This window comes from Mirounga leonina, unplaced genomic scaffold (assembly GCF_011800145.1).
Source record: "Mirounga leonina isolate KUSES-001 unplaced genomic scaffold, KU_Mleo_1.0 Mir_53, whole genome shotgun sequence".
NCBI lineage: Eukaryota > Metazoa > Chordata > Mammalia > Carnivora > Phocidae > Mirounga > Mirounga leonina.
Genome location: NW_023270807.1, coordinates 1,184,497 through 1,205,478, shown reverse-complemented (window position 1 = coordinate 1,205,478; position 20,982 = coordinate 1,184,497). Strand labels below are relative to the sequence as shown.

The 20,982-nt window shown below is 53.0% G+C and overlaps 1 protein-coding gene across 2 annotated transcripts; it reads left to right on the top strand.

Moving 5' to 3' along the window:
* Nucleotides 1–12,892: 12,892 nt before the first annotated feature.
* Nucleotides 12,893–19,345, top strand: MLN (motilin). 2 transcript variants are annotated; one of them, XM_034990948.1, is made up of 4 exons: nucleotides 12,893–13,010; nucleotides 15,040–15,156; nucleotides 18,300–18,408; nucleotides 19,179–19,345. In XM_034990948.1, the coding sequence occupies exons 1-4, from the start codon at nucleotides 12,894–12,896 to the stop codon at nucleotides 19,184–19,186; spliced, it is 351 nt and encodes a 116-aa protein (XP_034846839.1). In that variant the 5' UTR covers nucleotide 12,893; the 3' UTR covers nucleotides 19,187–19,345. The 2 variants fall into 2 exon arrangements, with proteins under 2 accessions (XP_034846839.1, XP_034846836.1); XM_034990945.1 differs by lacking the exon at nucleotides 19,179–19,345 and having other exon boundaries at nucleotides 12,894–13,010; nucleotides 18,300–18,545.
* The last annotated feature ends 1,637 nt before the right edge of the window (nucleotides 19,346–20,982 follow it).

The window sequence follows — 20,982 nt, the reverse complement described above, 5'->3', positions numbered from 1 at the left end:
AATTTATAGCCAGCCAGTCAGAAGAACAGGTCACATAACCTGGACTTCTAATTGGTATCTGAAATGAGGGCAGTCTTGTGGGAGTGAGCCCTCTAGGTAGATAGTGTCAGAATTGAGTTAAACTGAAGGACACCAGCTGGTCACATAATTGCTTGGTACTGTTGGAGAAGACACACACTGGAGATGGCCTCAGCAAGCTTGGTAAAGAGATAGTGGCTTCCTTGGGTCTCTAGAATCCGCCCCTCAGGGCCTGGTCCTCCTGCCCACTTCTGTCGCAGAAAGAGTTGAACCCCCAAGGAGAGGGACTACATTCCTGTTTCTTACGGACACTCAGTCCCCTGGTCATTGACCATGACCATGGATCTGTTGACTATAGGAGGTTTCCAGGTGGATTGAGCTCTGGGAGAGGGGGTAGGGAAGGAAACGGGGAGAAAGAGTTGGCTGACCACTGTGGACAGGGGCCCATCAGATGTAGCTACTCAACAAGAGGCTGTAAGACGGGGTGTGAGAGAGGAAACGAAGAACGTTTGGAGAAGAGACAGAAACCCAGAGAGGAGCCAGTAGGATAGAACAGGGGCCAAGTGGGGGCAGGGCATGGACACCCTTCCTGGCACCTGAGCTTGTAACTGAGTCAAATGAGCATTTGCCCACCCAGTGCACAGCAAGCCAATAAAAACTGACACAGAGCTCTTGCAGCGAAGAAACATAAGCTATTTGTTGGTGTGGTGCCACTCAGGAGAATGGGACGCTAACGCTCAAAGGCCCCAAACTCCCCCAGCGGCTTGTAAGGGAGGGTTTTTAAGGGCAAAATTGAGGCCAGGAGTCTCCTGAGAAGGTGGATGCCATTGATTGGAAGCCTATGAGGTCATGCTAGCAGGTGCTCTGGTGGAGCTTTGTCTGATTTCCCAGAGGTCTTTTCCATCTCAAGAAACTTGGAATCTGAAACATATCTGTATTGTTTATGTTAGAGATTTCATTAGGTACATCTGGCTCATCAGGCATATAAAGATTATATCTGTAGGGTGTGCTGATTAACTACTTGTAAGCTGGTGGGGTTGCATTCCTACAGGTTCTTCGGCTGGTCCAGCCCTGCCTGGGGGCCATATGACCTCTAATGTCCATTCTTTCATCTGAACTGACAAGATGGACTAGAGCTTCGAGCAGGGCCCAGTCCTGAAGGGGTCCTACAGGACCTCGGAGAAAGCAGCTTGTGAGCTGGAGGCTGAAGGAAAGGTTTGACGCCCGGCAGCACAGTGAGCACCACACCCAGATTGTTTCATCCTCTAATGAGCCCTCTCATCCCCACGCAGCATCTGCCTGCGTGGGTCCGCGTGGTGCTGCTCTGTGACAGCCTGGGCTCAAGAAGCTGCTGTGATTTAAGACAAAGTGGGGCCTTCTTCTTGGCACAGTGCTGGGCCTGTCATCAATGATAAGGGGACAAACTGGACCTCCTGTCTCCAGATGAGCCTGACAAAGCCAGAGGCTGAGGGAAGGAGGGCTGGGCTGGCTGTCTCTTCTTCTCGGGGCTCCTCTCTCTTGTGTGTTAGTAGCAGGCCCCACCCACAGCAGGAACACCACAGGGGAGGCAGCCCACACTCCTCTCCTGTTCTCCCAGCTCCCAGCAGGTTTGCTGAGTACCATTGAATGAGGGGTAATCATTCCAGAGATGCAGCAGGGGTTGTTTTGCTGCCCCTAGGGGAAGCAAATTTGTTTAAATTATTCAGCCCTCCAGGGGCGCCTGGGTGGCTCAGTCGGTAAAGCATCCACCTCTTGATTTCTGCTCAGGTCATGATCTCAGGGTCAGGGGATCAAGCCCCACATCGGGCACTGAGCAAGGAGCCTGCCTAGGATTCTCTCCCTCCCTGTCCCTCTGTCCCAACCCCCCATCTCTCTCTCTCCCCCCTTCCCTCTCTCTCTAAAAAAAAATTAAAAATTAAAAAAATTATTGAGCCCTCCATGTTCCAAAGCTGCAGGATGTAGCGCCCTGGGGTGGCCAGGGAGCCTGGTTAAGTGAGGCAGGCTGGGATCCTCAGCACCACGAACAGCGCCCTGGGCCAGGGCAGCCACCAAGGCGCCTGCGAGCTGGAAGATGCTGAGGGCTAGGCCGAACTAAAGTACATACCTGAGGCCCTGAGAGCATGTCCCTTTCAGTGCAGCTGAAGGGACATCGGATAAGGAATGTCACCGCCAGGCCCAGCTGCCTGGTAATCAACCATTCTCAGTGCCCTGCATGGAAAGGCAATTAAAGCAAGAATTAAAAAGCCATAGCATCATTTAAAATCCAATAACACGGCTGGCCTGAAATGTGTCTTCAGTCTCTGGGGAGGGTGGAGGTAGGGTGTGGGGAGGTGCTGAGGGCAGAGGGATGCAGCAATAAGGGGAGAGAAAGAAGGGAAAGGGAGAGATGGTGGCATGGCAGTGGAGAAGGTTTCTGAGACTTGTATGCCTTCCCACCACACCGCTCGCCCACCCCACTGACTCTGGCCTTAAGAAAGTTCTCTCTTCTGGAGTCCTCCAGAGCTTACTGCCATGTCATGGTGCTCAGCGTTGGTTCCTTACTGTCATCTTTCCTTCTCAACCAGAGCATATGCTCCTGCCGGGATAGGCTTGCTTATGTTATCAGTGTCCACTACCCCCACCTCACCCAGTGCCTCGCACAGAGCTGAACCCTACATAGGTGATCATTAACTACTCATTGATTGTTCAATGGCTAAAACTTTTTAACAAAGTCCCACCCTTGCCCCCATTACTTACCCACCACCCAGCAAGGACATCCATAAAATGAAAATCATAAAACTCGTGATCTTCATGAACCTCTGTGTCAAACACAAAGCAAGTCAGTCTGGACATTTCCCCCCTTTTGTTTCCAGTGTCTATAAAGGGCTTATGCACACTCCTTCATGTAAAAGCTCTGAATTTGCTTTTCATTCCTAAGAGACTCAGAGAATTTCTAATCTGCTAAAATGACGTTAACCCTTTTCACATCAAATAAAGCCTTCCTGCAGGTAATCTTCCTGTCACAAGCTGACTGCCTTGATGTGACTTGGAAGTGAGTAGGGATACTTGGTTCCCTTTCATATTCCATCCTCCTTAGTAAAATCCTAAACTGGGAGGATTCAAGTTTGATTGGAGCTGTTCTTGCAATTTATGCCTCTGGTCCCTTGGGAGCTTACACGTGCCTGTTTTAAATAAATTCCCCCTTTTTTCTCTCCTTTCTACAAAGAACAACTGCAAATCTTCTCTGAGGATAGCTTTTTTGGGGGGCAGAATTCAGTTCTGACAGTCAAACAGTCAGGAGATGAGCCCTGGGTGAAAAATGATTAAATGAATTACCACTGTGATTGGGTCTTGCCTGGGACCTGGACGTTCTCTCAAAGTCCCGCAGTGTTGTTTGGCTGCAGTTTCCCAGTAACTTGGTTGCTCTTCCAAGAGAAATATTATTCTAGGAAGTAGAAAAGGAAAAAGAGGGACGGGGGCTGCCAGGGGAGGTGAGGATGAGCTCTAACTCCCCTGTCTTCAGAGCTGCTCAGGGCAGTTCTTGTTCAAGATCCTGGTAGGAGTAGCCAAGGCTTGCCACTATCCACATCACTCTCTCCAAGCTCATCTTTTTTTTTTTTTTAAAGACTTTACTTATTTATTTGATAGAAGAGAGGGAACACAAGCAGGGGCAGAGGGAGAGGGAGAAGCAGGCTTCCTGCTGAGCAGGGAGCCCGATGCAGGGCTCGATCCCAGGACCCTGGGACCATGACCTGAGCTGAAGGCAGACACTTAACGACTGAGCCACCCAGGCGCCCCTCTCCAAGCTCATCTTGCCCCCAGCCAGACTCCTGTGGTGACTCTGGCCCGCCCTACTATCCCAACTGAGATTTTAGGACTTGCCCATTTGGCACATGCCTCACTAAGATGAGCCACACAGGAGACCACAAGGGTTGAGGACCTAAGGAGCATGCTCACTGTGGTGGCAGACCAGGTCTCTGCTCAGCCAGACATCTACGAAGGGGCTGGAGCTGTGAATGGCTCCTGAGCACCAGACCTGAGCGGCCAACAATTTCTGCTCAATTCCTGGGTGAACTCACCCTCTTCCACTGTCCTCCACATTTGCCCAGACCCCACCCAGCCACCCCGCCCTAGCCATGGACCACAGCGGAAACAGAATCACCTCTTTGCCCTGTCACTCCCCTTGAGAGTGGGCTGGTGGGAAGGAGGTCTCCGTGACTGCTACAGGTGTCAATGGCAGAAGCTACATGTCACCCACTGTTCCCATTAGCAGCCACCAGCAGCCCCCCAAATCCAAAACCTGCCAGCCCAGCAGGTGTGGGGAAGTCAACGAAGGAGTTTCGTTGATGCAATGGAAGAGAACAAGTTTGGACAGCTAGCTCCTTTTACCTGAATCTACCCTGGATTAGGCTGACATTTGAAATGATTTTGGCTCCCATCCACATGGCGTAAAACCTCTACCAAGATTTCTTTCCTCCTGAAACATGAAAGCACAAACTTTTCTCAACTACAGACTTCCTTAATCATTTATGAAAATGTGTCAGCTGTCCCTGCCTCCTTGTTCTAGTGCCTCGTGCCCTCTGATCAGGGTGCTGGGAGCTGCCTGCCCTGAAGGAGTTGAAGAGAAAGGAGAGGCTTTGGCTTCCCTTGTAATTAATTCATCACTTCCAAGGCCATCTGCTTTCCCTTCACACACATCCATCATCTCTATAAAAATATAAATACATATATTTAAAATTCAATTAAAAGGAGACTTGGTGTCACCAGCACAATTAACAGAAAGAACAGAAAAAACAAATCCCATCAACATCTAGCCCATAGACCCAGCTCTTAGCACCAGCATCGTCCCTGGAAAAAAAGTTATGTGACCTCTTTTTGAAGTTTTATAGCAGCAGCTTTTGTGATAAACCCCCATAAATAGAAAGGGAACCCAGAAGCACATTAGTGACTGGGATATTTCTAGGAGTATATTAACCACCCGGGGAAGTATTGACCGGGAAGTCGGCAGGAATGTTATTGTAAAACTCAACCGAGTGCCCAAATTCTGCGCACACTGTCAATAGTCCGCAGAGCTGAACTGAAGAGGAAAGCATTTTATTGGATTCTTTGGGGTCCAGGGTTGTTGGTGCACATTGAATGGACTCAACAGGAAGTCAGAGATGCAGGAATGTTAATTCAAGTATCAGGTGAAACACACAAGAAGCTCAACAAATTGGAAATTAACTCTGGACAGACCCTCTCTGAGTTTGGGTTTTCCTTTCCACTCACACTATTGCTATACGAGCGGGTTCTTGGTGTATGGTGTCTGCTGTGTATCATTTCTCAACAAATCATTTGTGACTTCTGAAAAAAAGACCCTGAGCCATAGAAGGAAAAGAATAAAAATACCCCACAGGTCACCAAAGCCTATGTCCCATGGGCCAGGGCACTTTTGTTGCCTAAAATATATCTTTCAGTGTTTGCTTGCCCTAGTTTTATTTTTTTTTTAAAGATTTTATTTATTTGAGAGAGAGAGAGCACAAGTCGGGGTGGGGGAAGAGTAGAGGGAGAGGGAGAAGCAGACTCCCCGCTGAGTCCCGCTGAGTAGGGAGCTCAATCCCAGGACTCCGGGATCCGGACCCGAGCCAAAGGCAGATGCCTAACCGACTGAGCCATCCAGGGGTCCCTGCTTACCTTAGTTTTAAATGTCATCACCATCAACTAGTATTTGTGCTCATGAGCCCAGTCACACACCTCTAGCTCCAGGAGGGCCACCTGGGAGGCAGGGCCACAGCTACCCCCAACCCCCCGCTCCTGCACTTGAGACACTGCATTCTTTGCCTCTCCTTGGCCTTTGTTCAATGTCAGCAATGCACATTTAATTCTTACCAGCATTCTGGGCAAGCCAGTCTTTCGGAACCTCTCATTTTTCATTTTTATACCTTAAGCTTTGGCACTCCCAGCAATCTCGGGGTGATTTTGACTCCTCTGAACTCTGTCTTCCCCTAGCCACCATCCTCTGCCTCTTTGAGGGAGCCATCTGGAAAACAGGGCAATGTGTGCGCCGCCATGCTTCCCGCCCCCCCCTCCCCAGGTCACCCCAGTTGTAGCTTTCCTTCTTTGCTGGCCTCTCCTCGCCATCCACATCCTCATCTTGTGTCCTCGGGGCCTTGATGACATATGTCCAGCAGCTCACCTGGCCTTTTCCAGCCTGTGGTCCTAACCTCCCAACGTCTTCTTGTATTAGGGCTCTGTCCTCTCTGATGTTTGCTACATCTCCCAATTTAGTATCATCTGCAAATTTAATTAACATGCCGTTGCCTCCCTGTTCCAGGCCATTAATGAAGATGTTATGCAGTACCCAGCAAACAATACTTTCAAGGTCATGAGGAAAGGAGAGCTGAACTGCTAATACTTCTGCCCAACATGGGGGAAAGAGGCAATCAAGTGCCCACATGTGGTTTGAGTCGTTTCCTCTGAGTTTTGTGAACTTCCTTTCCCAGACATGGGTTAGGTTTTTGCCTCTCCTCTGCTCCAGCCACTGCACATCCGAGGCGATCCCTGTTCGGAAAAGGAAGAACATCAGGTTATGCCTTCCTTTTATTTTTGTCCAGTTTCTAGCAGGAGAAATAGCCACTAATTGAGCATTTGTAGGGAGAGACGGTGTACATGGTAAAGACAAAGTAGTCGTTATATTAGGCTTGTTATCCACCCGTCTTTCCATTTCTGAAGCACTACACCTGATAGCGGAAAATACACCTCTGAGGACCAAGGCACCTGACAGAGAGGAGGGAGAAGACATTCTCCTGGTGAGACGCTTCCTAATGGGCTGACCCTCGCGATCTGCAGCCAAGAGGGGCACGAAGGCGAGGCCCCTTCCTCCTTGCAGCTTGTGACCCCAGAGCAGAGGCCACAGCAGACCCCCCCACTAGTCCACATTCTCCTCTGTGTTATAAGGAGTAGCTCCCCGGGGACCCCGATTTGCCTTTCTTCCAGACCAAACTGCAGATATCACACTGTGCCACTGCAAATTGCTTGGATCAGAAGTACTGAATCAGAAGAGAGCTCCAGGATAATGCTATTCACGCCCAGAAAATTGATCCCGGATTATTTACTGTTTCCAGCACCTCCCTTTTCCCCATTTCTCATCACGGGCCTGTCTCAGGTCCCCAGGTTCCTATCATTTCTCAGACAGAGTGTCTCTGGACCAGAGCCCGGACTGGCTCAGCAGAGGCAGGGCACTGGTCTCAGAGGGCTGGTGTAGAGGGGTGTTGGGGAGAGGCTTTGAATTTCCCCTTGTGCGTGGCAGACGACATGGCCCACCACCCGCAGTCCTCCCCAGGTCCAGGTCTGGCCTCTCCAAACCCGAGAACACACCAGAACAACCTGTGGTTATCGCAGTTGGTCCGTTCAGACTGGGTCATGCTCAGATACCTTGTAGGGGGCTGACTTAGGAGAAAGTGGCAGGTTTGTAGAATTTCTACAGGGCACTATTAAGGGCCTTCCCCAGCTGGAAACATCCACGTGCTCACTCATCAAACATCAAGTGGCAAAAAAGCACAGTGGACTCTGAAGCCAGGCTTTGAATCCCGGCCCTGCCGTTTTAATAGCTGTGACCTTGGGCCCATTGTTTCACCTGTTTTCCCACCTGTAAAATGGAATAACATCTGCACCAGCCTTGGAGTGTTGTGCGATTTTAAAAAGCTGATATGCAGGATGTCTGGCTGTTATTTTTTACATATCAAGCACCTTCCATGCTCCAGATGCCGTTGAGGCCAAGGGTAAGCAAACTTTTTCTAGAAGTCCCAAATAATAAATATTTTCAGCTTTGTGGGTCTTAATGCCTCTGTCCAACTATTCGACTCTCTTGTTGTAGCGCGAAAGCAGCCACAGACAATAAACAAATGAATGAGAGTGGCCGTGTTCCAATAAAACCTTATTTACGGGCGCAGGAATTTGAATTTCGTATAAATTCACATGTCATCCGTATTCTTCTTCTTCTGATTTTTTAAATTATTAAAAAATGGAAAAACTACTCTTAGCTCACAAGCTGGATTTGGCCCACGGGCCATAGTTGCCCTGCCCCTGGTCTATGTGTTAGAGATGCAGGTACCGACCTGTCCCCGCCACCCTCCCCCCAGTAGGAGTCCATGGTGCAGATGGAGCCTCCTGGAGCCTGGGAAGGCGGGGGGCTCCTTCACTGCCCTCATGCAACCTTGCCCCCACCAAGGTCTGTGACCACATCTTAAAAGCCGCTCTTGCATCCTGGGGCGGGGTGGGCAGTGGCATCTCAGTTCCAAGCCCCGGCATTTCAAGTTCTAATTCCTCTGGGCTAAATCTCAAAGACTGCCGAGACCCAGGACACGTGCCTAACAACAGTTGGTGATCCAGCGATCCAGCATGCTGGGGGAGGTCTGACCTCACGCTGGAGTGGAATGCAGAGACCCTGCCGGCAGGAAGCCTTGCTTCCCCTGATTTAGAGGTTATGTGGGTTGGGTTTGAAGCATGGCAAACACTTGTTTCTTCCTGAAGGGAAAAGCCACAGCAGACTAAAGGACTGACGGGGGAGGGGTTCCTGGATCAGAAGCAATCCCCATCTGGATGTCTGGGGCAACCTCTCTGGAAGATGCTCCTGGCCAGCAAGGTTCACCTGGGGAAATGGCCTCTGCTGGCCCAGACCCTCTGGACCTCACACTCAGCCTGCCCCCACCTCCCAGCCTCTCCTCTTCACCCTGCCCAGATGACTGTCCCTCACCCCTCATGACTTTCCAGTATGATGCATTTGTCATAAAAGCCCCTTCAGGGCACCAGGAGGGCCCCAATTTCTCCCTCCATCAAATCCAAATCCTTCTGCTTGCTTGCTAAGGACCCCCCCCACTCAGACCCCGGAATGACCCTCTCCCAACCCGCACAGGGGACCTACTGTGACTGCCCCATCTTGTACCATCCTTTGCACACTTGTATATGCCCTGCACCCCAGAAGCCCCCACTCCCGCCCACTGCCACATCTGGCCACGTCCAGCCTTGACCCTGGTATAAAGAGACCTTGGGGGCGCCTGGCTGGCTCAGTCAGTAGAGCATGCAACTCTTGATCTCAGAGTAGTGAGTTTGAGCCCCATGCTGGGGGTAGAGCTTGCTTAAGAAAAAAGAGAGACAGACCTTGCAGTGGGGTCACAGAGGAGCTATTTAATTGTGCCTTAGTTTCCTTATCTGTAAAATGGGCGACATAAGAGCACCAAAGTCATGGCATTGCCAAGGCTTAATTAGAACCTGCACATCAAGCATTTCCCTGAGTGGTGTCAGAGGTGCCACCGTGTTTTCCAGAAATGAGAGCAGCAAACCCTGTCTGATTCCAGATTACATTCCCCTCTTCCCTCTTTAAATCTTTCAACTTACCATTTGAATGACACAATACCATGAACTGTTCCTAGGTAGGGCGTCTCATCATCCCATTTAGGCTACAGACCTATAAACCTTCTGTACCACACGCCTTACACAGTTCCTTGGCTCCCACGGAGACCCTGGTGCTCCACCGCCCGGGTCCGGACGCCAGTTTCTTTTCAGTAATCGATTGAAACTGCCACACACTGCTGAGCCCTTTCTTTCTTTTGTGAGGGGCTTCGGGGGGAAGGTTGAAGACAAGTTATCTTTCCAATACAGCGCTCTCTTTGGTGGGCCAGCAAGAATCCGATCGCTAAAGAGCTGGCCTGGAGACGCTCAACAACATCATATATTTAAGTACCAAAGAAGAAAGGGCTTTGGTTAAAATGAATCTCCGAGCAGCAGCTGAGTTGTTTTGTTTTGTTTTGTTTTTAAGATTTTATTTATTTATTTGTCTGAGAGTGAGCACAAGCAGGGGTAGTGGGAGAGGGAGAGGGAGAAGTAGACTCCCCCATGAGCAGGGAGCCCAATGCGGGGCTCGATCCCAGGACCCCAGGATCATGACCCGAGCCGAAGGCAGACGCTTAACGACTGAGCCACCCAGACGTCCCCGGCAGCTGAGTTGTAAGTGGACCAGAGAGTGCCATCTGGGTGGGAGTTGGCCTCCACCAAATCCTGACTGTCGCCCGAGGCAAAGGCCTTCCAGGAAGGCCCCAGAAGTCCACACGTGGCAGGCCCTGCCAGCTGTTTCCATGAGCTTCAAGAATCCAGGCTCCCCACCCAGAGCCCCCAAGGTGTGGCCAAAGGTTAATGGGCTCCCAAGGGAGGGCCGGAGGGCCCATCAGACCAGCCGGATACCAGATATAAAGACCGGTCCAATCAGCCAGATACCAGAGGACAAGGAGAGACTGACTCCGTCCCACTCAGACCGTGCTGCTGTGAGTAGACATAGAAGGGGGGGGGTGTTCCACATGAGCCCCAGGGCAGAACAATGGTGTGAGCAGAGCCAGCCCAGTCCAGAGATCTCCCCTGTGTCCCCGCTGCCACCTTCCAATACTTCGCTAGGCTTTGGACTGAAAGCACTGAGCAGATTTCCAGAGTAGCGGGTTAAAGCCACACACAGTGTGAGCAAAAGCAGGACTGCCCCGAGGTACGGGAGCTGGAGGGAGGAGAGAGTGGGTACGATTCCTGGCAAAAGAGAGGCTGTCTGGGGTGCGTGGTGCCCTTGACTGCAGGCCAGAAACCCAAGCCAGAGCTCAGCATGGACACAGGACCCCACGTGGCACAGAGGCTTCGCTCTGGAAAGTTAACGGTAAAGCTGGTCCCTAGGGAGATTGCGTGACGAGGCCAGACTCACCAGGGCCGGGGCTACTGTGGGAGGGGAGAGAGGAGATAGGCGCCCCCTCATCCAGAGCTGATGGCTTGAAGGCTGGAGCCCCATCCCTGGAGATGGAAAAGGGAAGTCAGTATCTCATCACACAGTGAAAAGCTCTCCCACTCCGAGCTCCCAGGAACACAAATGAATGTAGGTGACATGCCAACTGCCAGTTGGATCAAGAAAATGAGCAGCAATTGGATTTTGCCTTTTTTTATTTAAAGTTTTTATTGATTCTTACGGAGGGAATTAAATGAGAACACCAGAATGAAAAGGGCTCTGTAGCATCTCTGTGAAGGAAATGGGACGCCATAAATGTGACACATCCATCTCCACTGGGAGGAAAGTTGGGGCCCCACAGACTCCATAGGGAAAGGATAGGAACAGAGAAGGAGAATAGTGATTGGGAGCCCTCCATCCCCACCCATCCTCTGGTCTGCTCCATATGCTCCCGCGGTCCCGGACAGGGACTCGGCTTCCCCAGAGGTTGCCTTCAGTGGGTGGGTGGTCTTCTGACCCTACTAGGAATTTGCTGGCATGTAGCTGGCATGGGAGGCTTTGGCTGTGTGGGCTCTCACATTCTTTCTCATGGGGTGTTAGCCAGATGGAGAGAGAAAGTAGGATGGGGACAGGAGGATCAAAAGAAGGCAGAGGGAGTGTCCTGCTTAGTAGAGGTGGCTTCAGATGACTGAGGAGAAGGGTCCTGGAGGAGAGGCAGGGATGCAAACCCATAGCCTTGAACAACTCTCTCCAGAGGGGTAATTGGGGTGGGACCTGCAGAGAAGCTTGAAGGCTAGTCCATGGCAGGACCCTCCCTTGCCAACAAAATCCAGGCTGCCCTAGGGCTGTGGGAGCCCCGAGCTGACTCCCCGAAGCTCTTTATCTACAACCCTATAATCACCCCCACACCCCCTGCCCCAGTGGCTGCCCCTGATCTCCTCTCCTTGCTCTGGGGCCTGGCCCCTGCTCTCAGCAGTCCACTCAACACAGGAATGTTGGGGCCCAGATAGCATTCCGCAGGCTGCCCCCTGCCATTCCCTTCTCCACCTTCTGTGGGCATGGGGCCAAGCAGCAGGCCTCAGAAGCCAGCCTTCCAGCCCCCACCACCTTTGAATGAGTCTCCTCACCTGTCTAGGTCTCCTCCCCTCCCCAGATTGCACCTGCTCCCAGGTGAGTGCGTGGATCGTGTGGGAGAGGGCTTGGAAGGGGGCACCGTGCACCAGGGTAAGGAATCAACCGAGGTTGGCGCCCTCCCCCAACCCCTGCCACAGGATCACACGGACCCAGCCCAGAGTCTGCTCAACTGAGCCCATTTTCTAAGCCTTCGCTCTCCTGGGGGCACCACGCCCACCTGTTTCCTGGCAGGTGTCTGCGGCCCCCCTTCCTGCCACCAATCCAGACACACCCACTTCCTGGGACCCAGGAGGTACCACGCATGCAAGCAGGCACCCCCAGCACTCACGGCATTCTGCAGCGGGGCGGCGGGGGGGGGTTGCAGGGAACGGATGTGCTCCCTGTTGTTTCTAGACGACAAACAGGCAGCTAACTGGAGCTCAGGAGAGTCTCGTTCCAGAGTTCTAGAGCCAGTGCTGGCCCCCAGAGGGGTGGAAACCCCACCCCAGCTCTTGGATGCTGTTCCCTGCTGAAATTTTCCATTTAGCTCTGCCTGCTTCTGGGCAGAGAGTTCCAGCCCCTTCCTCTCCAGACCCAGGGTCTTTGCCTGGTGCTCTCAGGGAGAGCCGGGGTCATCTGGGCCTTGGCCCATCCCTTTTGTCATCCTCATCAGCTCAGGGAGCAGGGAGGGCTCAGTGGGGGCACAATTCTGTTGATAATCTAGTCTTTCTTCTGAGACATGGGGTCTTCCCCACTTCATAAGCCCCACTGGCCCTGGAAGACCTCAGCTGTAACCAAGAGGGGGGCTCACATGTGGAATGCTTCTCCCCCAGCGTGTGGCAGGGGCCGGGCCGCCTCTCCCAGGTGCTCGCTCACCAACCCCCACCCCTGGCCCTGCGACAGAGAAGGGGCTCTGAGCTCCTCTGGTCAAGCCCCCACCCGGCCCATGTCAGGAGAGGCTAAGCGGCTTGCTCAAGGTCATAGCTACAGGCAGGGTGTGCACCCTAAACCTGACAACGAGAGCTTCTTGTCGCTGTCCAGCTCCAGGATGGTGTCCCGGAAGGCTGTGGCGGTTCTGCTGGTGGTGCACGTGGCTGCCATGCTGGCCTCCCAGACAGAAGCCTTTGTTCCCATCTTCACCCACAGCGAGCTCCAGAAGATTCGGGTAGGAAACCCCCCCGGCCGCCCGCCTCGCCCGTGTGGCCCAACTGACGCAGAGCCCTGCTCAGCACTCACTTGGCCCTCGTCTCTCTAAGGCACAAGTGTCCCTTTGGTGAGCCCACGTTTAATCAGCTATGCCAGCCCCACTGAGGACAGCACGAAGGACCGGGACCCAAGCTAACCCCAGACTCCCGGTGTCTCCCTGCCACCTTCACTCCTCCCGAGCACCACTCAAAAGTGCCTTTTCCCGCCCCTGCCTGTCCTTCAGAGGAGATTTTCAATTAACAAGCCAATAAATATTTGCTGAGCATCTCTGCAGTACAAAGGGCCACCCTGGGTGAGAGGCCAGGCATACAAGGAGATCTAAGTACCTCCACCTTCAAGGAGCTGGCTCAGGAGCTAAGATACAAACACATGAAAAATTCACTAACAATAGAAAACAAGGGTGCTGTCAGAGGCAGGACATGATTAATTGCCCAGCAAGTGACGCTGATGGTAAGTGCTAAGTTCAGAGGAGGGAGAGGTCTCCGTGGGCTGGCGCATGTCGGCAGCCAACAGGGAAAGGGTGAGAGCAGAGCTGGGGGTCTTCAGAGAGAAGGAGGGGAACTCGGTGGGCCCAGAGTGGGAAAGAAGATGCTGCCCCATGGAGTGCTGGCCAGAGCCTCCTCCTCTTGAGAACCCAGAAGAAAACCAGTCAGTCTTTTTTTTTTTTTTAAAGATTTTATTTATTTATTTGAGACAGAGAGAATGAGAGACAGAGAGTATGAGAGGGAGGAGGGTCAGAGGGAGAAGCAGACTCCCCGACAAGCAGGGAGCCCGATGCGGGACTTGATCCTGGGACTCCAGGATCATGACCTGAGCCGAAGGCAGTCGCCCAACCAACTGAGCCACCCAGGCGCCCGAAAACCAGTCAGTCTTAACAAAACTCAGGCGGCGGGGCCTCCAGAAAAGTGGACTGCCAGACCTGGTTCCCCTGCCTTCTACTTTAGATGTCAAGGGGTTCTGAGTATCTTGTGCAGATAGTTGATTCTCTCTAACCTGAGGTGATGAAGAGATGGGACTTTAGCGTCCCACCTGTCTGAGACCAAGGCTCCACTAGGGACAAATCCACAAATCAGTTTTCTGGGAGGTTGCGTGGCCCCTGGACTTACATGCTCTGTGGGGCAGGCTGCCACAGACCCAGTGAGCAGAGGCAAGTCTGGCCCCAGCCCCCCTTCATGGAAATGTGGAGGGGATGAGGCAGGCTCCCTAAACACACTTCCTCCACCACCAGCTTCCTCCCCAGAGGAGACAGCCCATTGTTCTAGAATCACCACGTCTCAGGCAAGGCCCAGAGCTGAATCCCAAGCGTGCCATTAGAGAAACCAAAGGAATGAAATGCGTCTGATCTCAGTGCCCTGGGACCTGGCAAGCAGGACACCACGTAAGATTTGGGGCAGAAAGAGTCAAACTCAGTAGAACATAAACTAGCAAAATGGCAACCAAAGGACACTTTGCATTAATCCACTCAGTGGTTTTGCTCCTCATAATTGCCAGGCACCAGGATTTTTATGAAGAAGCTGCAATCTCCTTCCTCCATAATTCATCTCCTTGTCTCACCTCTTATAAATCATCTCCCAGGGACTCTGGGCCACCAGTTTCTGGGCCACCCTATGGTGCCCTCACAGGCTAGGCTGTCTTGCCACCCTTTTTATGGGCTCTCTGCTAAGAAAAACACATTTTCACACTTAATATGCATGAAGGGCAGCCATTATTTTCAGCATTTTAACTTAATTAACAGTAACAACCTGGGTGTGGTGTTGGAACGACAAAGGAATGGATTCTTCTGCAAGTTAACCTGTTGGTGGACAACTTGGAACCCTTTTGTGGCCATCGCATTTCCGGGACTCCTTGTTGTAGAGGGACCAGGGGAGAAGGAATTCTTTTGGCCTGTGGGAAGCTCAGGCCACTTAGCACCCTGGACAGAGACAGGCAAGTGCCATCTGGGCAGTTGAGAAACCGGGGTTTTGTTCGATTTTGTGCTCTGCCCTTAGGAAAAGGAGCGCAACAGAGGTCAAAAGAAGTCCCTGGTTTTACAGAAGAGGTCTGAGGAAGTGGGGCCTCTGGACCCTTTGGAGCCCACAGAGGAAGAAGAAAACCAAGTTATCAAGGTGAGCAGACAGGGTGACAATACAGAGAAACCTAGTCGGGGGGCGGGGAGCGGCTCCCCCAGCCAGCCACAGATTGTGCTAGGATAAAGCAGCGAACCAGATATTCAGGCAACAAGCCCCATCCTAGGAGAAAGGGAGACAGACACCAACAATGAGACAATAAACCATTTCAGGCACCAAATAAGGAGGGAGGATAGAGAATGATGGGGGCACTGCTTTGGCTGGAGGAGGGCTCAGGGAAGGCCTCTCAGAGGAAGCAACATTTATTTGATTTGAAACCAGAATGATGAGAAGGAGCCTCTCATGCAAAGAGCTAGAGCAAGAACATTCCAGAAGAAAAAGTAAGTGCAAAGGCCTTGCTCAGGAAGCACATGGTAGGTGTGAGGCCCTCAAGGCCAGGGTGCGCCGGGAGAGGACAAGAGGTTGGCAGGGCCTGGTGGTCCAGGCAAGATGTCTAGAAGGTCACGGGGGGTTCAAAGCAGGGAAGTGACCTGATCCGACTTAGGAAGATCTGAGCAGCACAAGTGGAGGCAGGAGACCAGTCCGGAGGCAGCTGCTGTCTCAGGGGGCAGGTGATGAGGGTGCCGGTTCTTCCCCCTAGCAAGGAACCTGGGAGACAGTGTCAAAACCCCCAGGTCAATGCTGGGTGAGGATGCGCAGACTGTCGTGGCGGGAGCCAACCTTGAGCTTATCCAGGGCAGCTCTTTAATTTCACAGACTCATTTATCCAGGCAGTAAGTACTTACTGAGCCCTAAGTGTGGAGCACGGTTCTGGGCCCTGGGGATAGAGTGGTGAACAAAACAGATAAATCCTGTGAGCTCATGGAGCTCACACTCCAGCGGGGAGCCAGTAATGAGATACCAGAAGGACCAGCAACAGACTACAAATAGGATGAATAAACAACCTTCATAGTGTGGCCAGTAGTGACAGGTGCCATGGAGGAAAATAAGACAGAGAGTGGAGATGGATGAGTTGCAATTTAAATAGAGTGGTCAGAGCAGGCTTCATGAGTACATGGTATTAGCACGGAGACCTGGAGACAGTGAGGCACTGAACCACAAAGATGTCTGGAGGAAGAGCATTCCAAACAGCAGGAGTCGTCAGTGCAAAGGCCCTGAGGCAGGAGTAGACCTGGTGCATTCTGGGAACAGTGAGGAGGCTGGAGTGGTTGGGGCAGAGGGAGTCAGAGAGAAAGTGGGAGGTGAGCCCAGACCGTGGACTCTGTAGGCTATTGTTTGGACTCTGCTTCCACTCTGCTGAGATGGGAGCCACTGGGGGCTTTGGAGCAGAGGAGGGACATGATCAGATTTACATTTTAAAAGAGTCTCCCCAGGGGGGCCTGGGTGGCTCAGTCCGTTAAGCATCTGACTCTTGATCTCAGCTCAGGTCTTGATCTCAGGGTCATGAGTTCAAGCCCCATGTTCAGGCCAGAGGACCTAGAAGGATAGGTTCGCCACTCATGGAAACGGTGAAGCCTCTGGTTGGCTGTAGGATGGCAGGAGGAAGGTCAGGAGGTCAGACAGGACCTGTGAACCGTAAGACGCCTGGTGGGCGATCAGGTGGAGGTGTTGCCCAGGAGGGCAGATATAGACGACTGGCCTTCAGGAGAGCTTAGGGCTGGAGGCATCCATGTGGGAAGCATCAGTGATTAGCTGGAATTTCAAGCCAGGACCGGGTGAGATCCTGGACAGGGTGTGTGTGGATGGAGAAGAAAGGGGGTCCCGGGACCGAGCGGGGGACACTTCCCTGGGAAGGGGAGTGGGGGGGAGGAGACTGATAGGTAGAGAGAGTGAGGGCCTTGCCAGGGTGATACAGCAGTCTGAGCAACACTGAGCTGGACTCCAGTCCTCCCGCCTCCACTGGACACCTGCCAGGGTTCCTCCCACCCCCTCGGGTGGCCGCAGCATGCTGTCCAGAGACAGGGAGCTCAGTCATGGCCCGGAGAGGGACCTCGGGGTTAGGGGAGTGTGCCTTCCCTTCCCACTCCTTGGGCTCCCCAGGAGGAGCTGGGAGTGACTGGTTCAGCTGGCAAAGGGGAGCTCGCCCGGAACTGCCCGCTACCTGCACCCCAGGCAGTGTAAGGCACGTGTTGCAGCCTGTGGAACATCTCAGGGATGCTATTCCTTCTCCCTAGAACAGGCTATACGGGTCAGGAGGTCCTTTCCAGATCATTCCCTCCGGCCTCTTCATTTTAAGGCGAGGACACTGATGCATAGAGAAAGGCATAGCACAAGCAAGGGGATGGCGAGGGCGGGGCTGGAGGCCGGAACCCACAGCAACCGGACCCGACCGGGGCCCTTCAGGCAGCCCCAGTCCATTTCCCAGCCAGGGAGCCCCTGGGACTCCTCCATCACAGCTCTCCAGACAGGCAGGGAGTCTCGGCTGGCGTGTGAACCAAGACCACTGAACCAGGGAGCTCTGGGGGTGACGGCAAGATCAGTCAGTACTCCCCAGTCCCCCGCCGGCTCAGCCACAACAACCTCTCTTGGTGACGAACCTCCGGATGGCTCCTCTGGGGTCTTGCCTGTGTTCCCACAGTACCAGAGAGTCTCGTCTGGTGGCACAGACCTTGGGAGTCAGGCCCCCTGGGTGTCACACCTTCTCCCTCTACTACTTAGTACCTGTGTGGCTTTGAGCAAGTTACTCTACCTCCTTGTCCTCAGGTTCCTCAGCTGCAAAATGGGCACACCACTAGTCTGTACCTCATAGGATTATTGAGAGGCTTCATACACATAAAGCGTTTGGAATGATGCCCCGCTCTAAGGCTCCAGGTGCCAGCTAGCCTTATTCAGGAGGAGGGGGAGGGAGAGTTTCCTGCCACAGGAAAAGCCAGGGGGTTTCCTGCTGACCCCTCCCCTCCTGTCGCAGCTTCCCCACCAGGGGAGGTTTGTTGATTCTCCTCCCAGCAAGTCTTGGGTGACTTCCAGGATCCAGCCCCTGGCTTGAGTTGGCAGGGGGAGCTGCCAGAATTCCCTGGCCGGCCCTGGAAGGCCAGAGGCTCCCGGAGGATTGATCGGGAAGAATGGGGCCGCCGCAGAGCTGTGTGGCTCCTGGCAGTCCCTCCTGCCACCTATAAGGCACCCAGGGGTTAATGGCGCTCTCTGTGTCTTTTCCTTCTTGTTAACTCTGCCTTATTTCACAGCTGACTGCTCCTGTGGAAATTGGAATGAAGATGAACTCCAGGCAGCTGGAAAAGTACCAGGCCGCCCTGGAAGGGCTGCTGAGTGAGGCGCTGCTGTCCACCCAGAATGGTAAGGGGAGGCGGGCGCCTCTGTGGCTGGGGCCTGGCCTCATCCACCCCGTGTTCATATTACAGGAGCGCATCTGAGAGCCGTTTGCGGACGGCGATTTGTTTTGCTGCTTTGCACTTGAGAACATGAAGCTGTCTTCTCGGGAAAGGGTGCCCCTGTCTCTGAGGGGAGCCTCATCACAGAGGCTCTGATAGCTACTGGGGACCACAGAGGCCCAATTCCCCAGCCAGGGGCATCTCAAGGCCCTGCCCCGATGGCTCAGGCCCCTGTCCCGAACACCCTCCTGGCAGGAGGCCACAGCAACACACCCACCCCTCCCCCTGCTCCAGATACATTCATTCCCTCCCCAAAACACCACCAGGCTGGGCGGTTCCTCTGAAACCTTCTGGCCCCAAAAGTCTGCATTTTCTTCATCTGTTCTACAAACCCAAGTGCTGAGCTCCACTTGGCCTTGCCCGGTTCAAGGTCTGCCCAAGTAACTTGTGCAAAGCTAGGACTTGTCTGACAAACAGCCACTAATTACTTCTCATAGTCCCCAGGAGGAGAAGAGAGAGGCGGGGAGGAAGTGTTCGGGTTGGAAGAACCAGAGGTTAAATGACTCGCCCCAGGCTACAGAGAAAGCTAGAGGCAGAGCTTCCAGATGCCTGGCCAACCCTCCCCCTGGGGGTGCCCCCTCCTCCCTGGGTCCACAGGCAGGTTTAGAAGTCCGTTTCATAAGTGGACCTGCTGATGTTCCTGAGCTACAAACCCCCTCTGCTTTTCCCCAGCAGATGAGTGACAGCCCGCTCCAGGTAGAAGGTGGATGAAAACCGGGAGCCCCCCTCCCACCTGAGGAAGGCCCCGAAATCTGCATGCCCCACAGCCGGGCTCCGAAGGAAAATGCTCTCTCCCAGGCAAGCCCCCCCGCCCCCCAGCAAATAAAGCAGGAAATCTACAGAAACGACTCTTTCATTTAATATTTTAATTTTTAAAGGTCAAACTCAGGTCATTCCATAAAGGGGGAAAAGAAATAAAGCTCAGAGGGAATTGGCCATAAATGGTGGTACGTACGGGAGCAAAACGTGTGCCTTTGATAAATTCCACATTCAAATATGAAGTCAGACCCACAGAACTGGAAGATTTGTGCCACTGAGGAAAGATGGCACTTTCTGGCCACACACCAGTCAGTGGCAGAGCAAGGACTAGAATTCCGGTCTCCTGAAGCCCGGTCTACTTTCTGTTTATTGGCAAGCTCGAGGTCTAATGGGCCAGAGAGTTGTAAGACTTCTGCACTCAACCCCTTGCTGAGTAACCTCCAGCTAGCCCTTTCACCTCAATGAGCCTTTGCAAACACAAGGTGGTAATATGTGCCTTGAGTTTGGGGGGGACAGGCACCAGCAAATCACTATTATTATTATCATCTTGTGACCACACGCTCCAGCATCCGCAACAAAATTCGACAGCCAACCCACTTATTTCTGCCTTCTAAACAAAACTCGTTGGGAAATTTCATTCTAATTTAATTTTGCATTAATGAATGTTCATTTATTTATCAACCAGGGCCTTATAGGAACCACAGCTCCCTCTAGCCATAGGTTACCAGCAATTTGACATGCTGTCTCTTCGGCATTTCCACCCACCCCACCCATTGTGGGAGCTTAGCCACGGATTGTAGTTAGCGGAACAAGACGAGCCCAACCCTTAGAAAGGACGTTCCTTTGGGGTGCTCTGAGTGCTCCTGAGGGACACCCGAACCTTCCAAGGGACCCAGACCCTTCATGCCGCACAGTCACACAATTTCCCATGCGCGTATTGATCAGCCCAAGCACAGCTGCAGGTTCCCGGGAAATGCTGCCAAGACACCCTGTAATGAATGGAGAGAGGGCTGCACAGCAAGGGTGGAAAAGGAGGAAGAACAGCGGGAAAGTCTACAAAGCATGCGGTTGGGAAGAACTGGATCCAAGACCCCTCCTCGCCCTTTGGAGCTCCGCCGTGCCATTCACGCCATTCCCCAGAACCCACTCCAAAAAGCAGACAAGCAAAATGCTCACTGTCTCTTTCTGGGCGGAAAACACAGCTTTTGTGTCTTTTCCTCACTCTCTGCTCAGATCTGTGGATACAGTGAGACTACCTTCCCCCATCACCAGAGGGGGGCGCTCACCTTACGCCCCCAAGGTCCCAGACTGCCCGCACCCCACCCCACGCCCACCACCCGGCTGGAGAATTTTCCATAAGATCCTGGGGTTAGAGAGCAGCGTTGAAATAGGTACGAAGAAGGAAATGAGACCCCTAGGTGATTGTGCCCCAGGCGGTCTGCATTTCTGAAAATGGGAATTGGTTCCACAGCCACAGCACCTGGGTGGCAGGAGGGTGCTGGTCGTTCTGCAGAACAGCCCTGTTCAAAGCTCAGTGCCGCGCCCGGTTGTCCCTGACCCTCACCCAGTGGCCTCTGATGTGCTTCTCAGTAATGAGCCGCAACAGGGACCCAGCCGCCACCTGCATGTGTATGCACAGTGCCCCAGCCGCCTGGTTAGATGTGTCGGCTCCTTTCTTCTCTCCTTTTCCTCCTGCCGCTGTTCAATTTCTCACAATCGG